Below are 8,679 nucleotides of genomic sequence, written 5' to 3'. Positions count from 1 at the left end.
TCGTGACGTCTTCAAGCTTCGAACAGGCACTTATCAAACATGGCTGTATCAATCGTTTCTGGACCAATGGGAAGTCACGCTGGGCGGGTCTATAATCTGACTGATCGGGACGATGTCCAATCAATGAGCTTTGGCGGTCGTCACCGTTTAAGTATTTGCGCGTTTCCGCCAGTCCATAGTCCTTTGTAAAATGTCGTCTGAACATGAAGATAGGTAAGACATCGTGTTCGATGGTTTTTTTCCTCCACTTGTTTGTAGTAATGGTCCCCATTTACTTGAAATGTTAAGTCAATATCACTGATTTCACATGATTTGTTTGAGAATATTGAATATTTGTCTTTCACTAGCGAAAGCTAGCATTATAAGCCGGTTTGGCACGTTCGTTCTCTCTCTCTTGTTCCCGCCTCGTTAAAATGTTTTAGAAAAGCTTGCGTTCAGCATGTAACGTTTAGTGTAAGTACAAGTCCTTATATTTTTGTTATATCCGTGAAGTTTGTTGAAAAGTCTTTTAATATGGTTTTTTTTTACCGTCTATTCGATGTTCCGTTAGAATGCCGGTTCTTGTGACGCAACGTGTCTCACGCGCTCGTTCAGTTCCTCGTGTGACCGGCCCGTCCATGCGGCACATGGTCGCTCCCTTCTCCCCAATATAAACCGATTACCTGCATTTTTTAAGATTTATTGTAATATGCTTTAAGTAGAAACTCAGTACCTGGTGTTATAAAATACTAACTATGCGTTTTGCTTGTAGATGTAGGCCTAAAAATGAGAAAATATGTAGGGCACATGGCCTTGCTTGGGCGAGACAAAAGGGTGGTCTGGCAGTGTAGGCCCAAGGCCTATCCACAGATAGGTCTCTCTTAAAATGTGAAATCGCCTATATAAATGAGATGTTCAGGGTTTTTTTTCTTTTTTTTGTTAAAGAAAATAAGAAACCGTGCCGTTGGTAAAAATATAACTAGTATACTTTTGTCTATAAATAAATGTCACGTATTCGTATAATATTGAGTTGACTTGAGTTGATTGCATTTTATAATATCCTCGTTTTAAATTATTTATTTTTGGACCGACGAGTCCGTGTGATTTAGTGGAGCCACGTTGGTAATGGCGCTGAGCGAAAATGGCTGCCTCTCTGTCATTTAACGAGGTTACGATATCAGTGTCTTAAAACTAACGCTATTTTATGAGAATCGCACATGATTAGATGAAAATCGTCATCGAATTTCAGAATGATAGCCTCGGTTATCGTTCACTTTCATTTTATGGAAAATGGTAACGTTACTATGAAAGTGAACGGTGACCGAGGATGTCATTGCCCTTTTGTGTTTCATCGACAAAGTCGTGTGTTCGAGTAGGTTTTAGTTTTTGCCTGACATTTTAAAGAAGGTCTTTTAGACATCTTAACAATAGATTAATACGTGTATGGTATGTCTGGTTGTAGGTAACTATAACTAAGTCCACACTATAAGGGGCTGGGAAACTCGTATAAAAATTTAGATTCCCCTCAATCCAGTCGTACGTTTGAGAACGTGCCCCATGCAATTTTTTTTTTTTTTTTTTTGAAGGCGAAATTTTACATAAACTGTACTAATTAAACCTTTCATTTCAGACCCAGAGACAGTGGCCCTGAGGGGATGGAGCCAGATGGTATCATTGAGGTTGGTGACATAAAAGCCATTTCACATAGTTTTTATAAGCCCTTTTTTCTATATATATATTATAAACTGATAAGAACTGGTTCAGGTTTGTTGCAAATTGTAGAGTTTCTTTTCCTTTGAGGAAAGTGAAGCAGACTTCCAAAGAAGAGAAAATTGTGGCGTAGCCTTCAGTTTTATAAGCATGCCCCCTATCACAGGGCAAGGCTGTGTCAGTCGCTCAAAGTCTTATATCTGTTAGTGACGGCGCAAATCATGGCTATATACGTCCCAGTCAGCTAAAGACAGTGAGAAAAGACTTTCATGGACCGATACTTGTCAACACTTGTTTAGTATGGAGATTTCCCCCTTTAAATCTTGATTGGGGTGTATTGGCGCTTTTCCACTACACCGTACCGGCCTCGCCTCGGCTCTGTTTGGTTTTCCACTGTGTAAAAGTTGTACCTGTACCGGCTTCCAGGTACTTTTTTCGTACCACCTCCGGCAAGGTTCCAGGCGAGCTGAGGCGATACTAGGTGACGTGAAAACACAGCAGACTGCTGATTGGTCAGAGAGAATCGTCACTATTCACTGCCATCATTACACGCGCAAGCGATAGTATCCAGAATAACCCCGCCATTTTTAAAAAGTTTGGCCAGAGATTGCGTGATATATCCAATATATCCCGAGGATCAAAAACAACATGCACTCGATTTCCTCCATTGTCCTGTGTGTGTGGGTAGCGGGTGTGTGTCACGTAGAAGATTACGTCACGGCAGTTTCCTGCAGCGTCGCTATGACAACCAGGTACTATTGTGGAGGTACTATCTGCAATGGAAAACGGAGCGAAAAGCGAGTCGAGTCGAGCTGGTACTGGTAATGGAAAAGCGCCATATGTGTATATGTATTAGGGACATGCTGGTATCAGATTTTCCTGTTGCGATTAATTGCTAATGCTTTTATCACGGTATTGAATTCAGTTAAAAAAGTGTTCATTATAAAGTATAACTTGACGAAATAACTGAACATTTTAAATACAACTAAGCAATACATAAAAATATATAAAGTTGAAAATTTTACAGACTTGAGTGCAAAAGAACTATAAAGACCCATAGGTATCACTTTACAATAAGACCTCATTAGTTAAATATTAACAATGAGCAAGTGTCACATTTTCTACAAAAGTTATTAATCTTTGTAAAAAAAAAAAAAATACAAGTCTTAGTTATTGTTAGCTCATTAAATAACAGTTGCAACTTTCGATTTTAATGTTACTAAATATTGGAATACCTAAGATTAATGACTGTTCAGAAGAACTTTTCATTGACAGATGAACTAATGTTAACTAATGAAGCCCTAATGTAAAGTGTGAATGAACACTTTCAAACAATATCTAGGGCATGTTGTAGTCCAGATTAAAATGAAGAAAACATTTTTTGAAAACCGCCCAAGTCTAAATATTTAAGTATTTGGCGCTGTGATGATCCCCATAGCAAACACACAAATCAGAATGGCTATTTAAAATCATTTAAATGTTTAAGAAAGTAGGGCTGCTGCTTTATAGTGTTTCCGGGGTAAGGGCTGCATTTTCTGCAGTTTAGCGCCATCTGCTGTCAGAGTGAATGTGCTTTTATTCAGTGCATCAATATGTGTGTTTAACGCCTTTTATTTTTTTTAAACAGAGCAACTGGAAGGAGATTGTTGATAGTTTTGATGATATGAACCTGCGAGAGGCTCTTCTCAGAGGAATCTATGCTTATGGTTTTGAGAAACCCTCCGCCATTCAGCAGAGGGCAATTCTCCCTTGTATCAAGGGTGCGTAAAACTTAATTGGTCTGTCTGCTTTTTGGTCTCTTAATTCTGTAATATAAGATCAGTTATTTCACACCCTTATTAATTGGGCAAGGCGGTGTCTCTTGGTGACACTGACCTATATCTAGTAAGGGCAAATTAAATAAAGCCTATATTCATCCCAGTCAACTCATTTCAGTGAGACATAGACTGTTTCATGGTATGGGCACAAGCTGCCTTGGTACTGTAATGTGACTGTGAAACTCCATGTGATTTGAATGGGCACCTGGTAATTTATTTTGTATTTTTTGTCTGTAGGGTATGATGTCATCGCACAGGCTCAGTCTGGCACAGGAAAGACAGCCACCTTTGCCATCTCCATCCTGCAGCATATTGATGTGGAGATGAAGGCTACACAAGCTATGGTGCTGGCTCCTACCAGAGAGCTTGCCCAACAGGTGAGAACTGTTACTCATTCAGGTTTGTTAGTACTCTGTACTAGTACTCCCTTTTTGTAGGAGGTTTTGGAGACCTGGAAGACAAAGTGTGGCAGGAGTTTAAGCATGCCCCCTATCACTGGGCAAGGCTGTGTCTGTCAATGACACAAGGTCTTATATCTGTTAGGGGCAGAGAAAATAAAGGCCATATTCATCCCAGTCAGCTCAAGACAGTGAGAAAAGACTGTTTCATGGTATGGGCACAGAGACTTAAGTCATGAATCTCTTGAGATGCTTTGCGTCATTTTGCAGTGACTCGTGCACAGGTGATTTTTCAGATCCAGTTAAAGTTAAATGGAGTTGATCTTTTGGCTATTGCTAATGTTTTTGTCTTCCTCAGATTCAGAAGGTGGTGCTGGCTCTTGGAGACTACATGGGGGCGTCCTGTCATGCCTGCATTGGTGGCACCAATGTCCGTAATGAAGTTCAGAAACTCCAGGCTGATGTGCCCCACATAGTGGTTGGAACCCCTGGCCGTGTGTTTGACATGCTCAACCGCAGATACCTTTGTAAGTGTGGATGACAGTCACTTGTTTCAACGGATGGTCTTATTTGAGGCTTGTACTAGAATTCTTAACTACATGTACTCTTGTTAAATTATAAGTTTAATAACCTACTGTATGTTCTGTTTATTTTTTTTGTCAGCTCCCAAATATATTAAGATGTTTGCGCTGGATGAGGCAGATGAAATGTTAAGCCGTGGTTTCAAGGACCAGATCTATGAGATTTTTCAGAAGTTGGCCACAGATACTCAGGTAAACATCTTTTTTTTTTTCTTTCTTTCTTTCTTTCTTGGAGCCCACACCAAAGTCCCTCTCCTACCAGCTTTGTGTGCTGTGATGGGAATGATGATCTTTGGTAGAGTAATGTAACTGCTCTCCACTTTGATTGGGCTCGTAGGTCCCTCTTCATGACTATTAAGCAGCTTACATTTTATATCCTAAATGATTTTATTTGCTGTGTTTTTCCTGGTAAAATCTACTCCAGTCATTTAAGATGATCTTAATGACACTAAATTGACATTTTCCTGTTGTAGTCATCTTCAGGTTGTGGTTAGTGTTGACTCATTTCGTAAGCTATAACTTTTGCATGTTTATCTTTTCCCAGGTGATTCTTTTGTCTGCCACCATGCCTCAGGAGGTGTTGGAGGTCACCACAAAATTCATGAGAGATCCTATTCGTATCCTAGTTAAAAAGGAAGAGCTGACCCTTGAGGGTATCAGGCAGTTCTACATCAATGTTGAGAAAGAGGTGAGTGGAGAATATGGGGTTGAGAAATTAATATTTGTATCTCAAAGCTGTCCAATTTATGTTGCAGTCATTTGTTACTGATATAGTAATGCTGTTTTGTGATGATCCCCATGCGTGTCAACTGATCCCAGACTTCCTGCAGTGCTCTGTGTCTGATAAGCGTTTTGCTTAGCTGTACATTTGAGCCTGTAGGACTCTGGGAACATGATCTTAACTTTAGTCTGAAAACAGCACCACCTAGTTGCAGAGCTGAGGGTTTTTTTTTTGTTTTTTTTTGCTAAGATGCCTCTGTTTTTCAGGAGTGGAAGCTGGACACGCTGTGTGATCTTTATGAAACCCTGACCATCACACAGGCTGTAATTTTCATCAACACTCGACGAAAGGTCGACTGGTTGACTGAGAAAATGCATGCGAGAGACTTCACAGTTTCTGCACTGGTGAGTGACAGACAAATTTGACGTTTTGGTAATTATACAGATGTACATGTTTTATGAACTATGCACTCTGTCTTTATAGCACGGTGACATGGAGCAGAAGGAGAGGGACGTCATCATGAAAGAGTTCCGCTCTGGCTCCAGCCGAGTCCTCATCACTACTGACCTGCTGGTAAGCTGCCTTTCACCTTCACCCACAGTTCTGAGATGTCACACCAAGGATACCTCTTCCACCAGCTTGCTGTGCTGTGATGGGTATCAAGATCTTTGGAAGACTATTCTAACTGCTCTCCACAGTGCCTGGGCCGCCAAGTCCCTCAACACGACTATAAAGCAGTTGACATTAACATGCAAAATCTCTGCTTTTAAACTTCTTTAGATTGTTAGTTGACTGCTTTTGTTCTCGAAACTGTAAGTGGACTAAAGTCTCTTAAATGCTTTCAGGCAAGAGGCATTGATGTGCAGCAGGTTTCCCTGGTTATCAACTATGACCTTCCAACCAACAGGGAAAACTACATCCACCGGTAAGTCAACAGAGCTCTTTATGTGCTTTTTGACCGATTTGTGCGATTCTGGCTGTTGTGCAATAACAGTGCTTTTTTATTTATTTATTTATTTATTTTTTTTGTATAGGATTGGACGTGGTGGCCGTTTTGGCAGAAAGGGCGTCGCTATAAACATGGTCACTGAAGATGACAAGCGTACACTCCGAGACATTGAGACCTTCTACAATACAACCGTGGAGGAAATGCCCATGAACGTTGCTGATCTTATCTAAGACCCTAGCCCCTTTTTTTTTTTTCTCTCTAGCTCTCTTCCCTTCCCTCTTTAGTCTCATTTCAACCCACATCCTTTTTCGTGCAACTCCCCAAATCAAGTACTGTTTATTCTGAGGGTGTGCTTTTTCATAAATCCAGTATGTCTGCCACATCACTCAACTATTCAGAATGAATACTCGTTATTCCTCAAGGCTCATTTAATCTTGCCTCTTTTGAGTGGTGCCATCTACTGATCAAGAGGATGCATTGCAGGGCTTATTTGCATGTTAAGTGTAAATGTTAATGCACTGACCGGCATATGGATTGAAGACATGCCCTGCCTGATGTTGGTTTAACCATTTGAGATGTGACTTCATTGGAATTTTTTTTTTTTTTTTTTTTGATTAACACAGGGCAAAGGATGTAAAATACAGAATTCATGTTTTATATGGTGGACTTGGACTTTTATTCCAAATCTTCATCACTGCTATCTTCCTTTTACAGAAGCATTTGAGTGCTGTAAGTTCTGCTTGAGGGAAAGAGGAAGCTGGATTGTGAGCGCAAACCAGATTATAAAGTTGCAAAAAGTGGTCAAGTCGTTTTTTTTTTTTTTTTTTTTTTTTCTTGTCCAATTGTTCGGTTACATCACTTGTTGACCTGTGCATGGCTGTAGCTTTTTGATTTTGTAAATAGGCTTTACTATGGCAGGATGGGTGGCCCAAGGCATTAAAAATTAATTTGGCATGATTGGTATGGCTGGTTAACAACCCACCATTGTATCGCCTCAGATTTTCTCTGCATCAAAGTCCTATCGAGGAGTGTTGCTCCTACAACCTACCTCACCAAACTGTGTTGGATGGGTCTAAATATGTAAAGGACCAAACTGCAGTAGTAGAGTATAGAGATCATTGTCTTCATATTGTTCAAAAAATGCCTCTCTTGTTGGGTGGGTTTGGATGTGGGGTTTACATTGGTCTGATATTTTTTTAAACAAATTTATTACAAATGTGATTATTAACCTTTTTGAGACAGAAGCCATGTATTAAATCTTTTCTACATTGGACTCTGTATAGTATTTATTTTAATGGTCTGAAATAAAGGTATTTCCCATTTTTAACATGCTAAGCTGACTCTTACTCGTTCATTGGGTTTAATTTACTGCAAGACTGGTTTCATCTTGCAATACGAGTATGAGATCTCCAAGCATGTGTTTATAGTTCCCGTCATGTTTTTTTTTTTTTTTTTGGGGAATATGAAATCTTTTGCCCTTTTTGTTCCTATTACCAACATTTCAATCAGCCATCATTCCAATGGTGTTTGATCAGATGGGGGTAGACATGATAAATGTTCAGTAACAGCTGAACAAGTCTTATCAATGTTAAGGATGATGAGAATTGAGTCATTTGCTCACCTGTGGATCCTCTGCAGTGAATAGCAGCAGAATTAAAAACATCAAATAATCCACAACCAATGTCTTGTGAAATTAAATGTGTTGAAGAAAGTAAGGTTGAATAAAATGTTCAGAAAACTTTCATATTGGGGTCAGCTATGCCTTTTAAAGAGTTTTACCGTACAATTGTGATGCATGTTTGTGAGTCATGAACAAAACCATAAGATTTGTCATAGTACTAATAAACTGTGTTTCAAATACACAATCAACAGGTTCATATTTTCATCAACTCCAATTGCATTTTATTAACTGAATCTTGCTTGCTCTACAGCCAGCCACATTCGAACAATAAGTACAATTTTTGGTGATGGCGAGGGAATTTGTGTAAATATATTTGAAAACAAGATTATGTAAATACCTTAAAACATATGCATATACTTAAACTATGCCGTGAATAATTTGTCTTTTCTGTGTAGTTTCAAAGATACAAATATTTTTTTGGGATACATGGATGATACTTGGAAAAAAGTGCCAACTGATCACAGCTAGTGACAGAATGACCACCTTATGTTATGATGTTGTGTTACATTAACAGATGTATTTGCACTTCGTTAAATAAGTAAATGCGAAGGCTTTATACATTTTCCTAAATCCGGTGCACATTTTACTGTGAAGAGCTCCTGAGAGAAGCACCTTTCGTACCAAGAGCCGAGAGATGGCCTGTTCTGAGCGCGTCCACAGGAGGGCAGATCTGTACACCATCTGTGTCCACTGGAGTGAAGGCTGCTTTCAGCTGTGCCTCAAACCCAGGATGCATACCAATCAGACTGGACCTGTCATTCCAGCACATGAGGATGTATTAGGAAAACTTCTATTCACACATAGGCGAGCCAATAGTTATCCGAACTCTCAGAAGGCCTGTGT

At 39.6% G+C, this 8,679-nt stretch overlaps 1 protein-coding gene and 1 non-coding gene across 2 annotated transcripts; both read left to right on the top strand.

Annotated features, from left to right (window-relative positions):
• The first annotated feature begins 115 nt into the window (after window positions 1–115).
• On the top strand, window positions 116–8,020 carry eif4a1a (eukaryotic translation initiation factor 4A1A). Its single transcript, XM_059529062.1, has 11 exons — window positions 116–213; window positions 1,610–1,658; window positions 3,317–3,449; window positions 3,744–3,883; window positions 4,263–4,431; window positions 4,568–4,677; window positions 5,030–5,173; window positions 5,473–5,610; window positions 5,690–5,779; window positions 6,052–6,131; window positions 6,241–8,020. Exons 1-11 carry the CDS (start codon window positions 191–193, stop codon window positions 6,383–6,385), a joined length of 1,221 nt encoding a protein of 406 aa, XP_059385045.1. The 5' UTR covers window positions 116–190; the 3' UTR covers window positions 6,386–8,020.
• Window positions 5,267–5,402, top strand: LOC132128902 (small nucleolar RNA SNORD10). Its single transcript, XR_009428409.1, has one exon. It is a non-coding gene; the product is annotated as a small nucleolar RNA SNORD10 (small nucleolar RNA).
• Window positions 8,021–8,679: the final 659 nt, after the last annotated feature.

Source organism: Carassius carassius, chromosome 3, assembly GCF_963082965.1.
Source record: "Carassius carassius chromosome 3, fCarCar2.1, whole genome shotgun sequence".
In the NCBI taxonomy this organism is placed as follows: Eukaryota; Metazoa; Chordata; class Actinopteri; order Cypriniformes; family Cyprinidae; genus Carassius; species Carassius carassius.
This window is presented reverse-complemented; position numbering and strand designations above follow the sequence as displayed.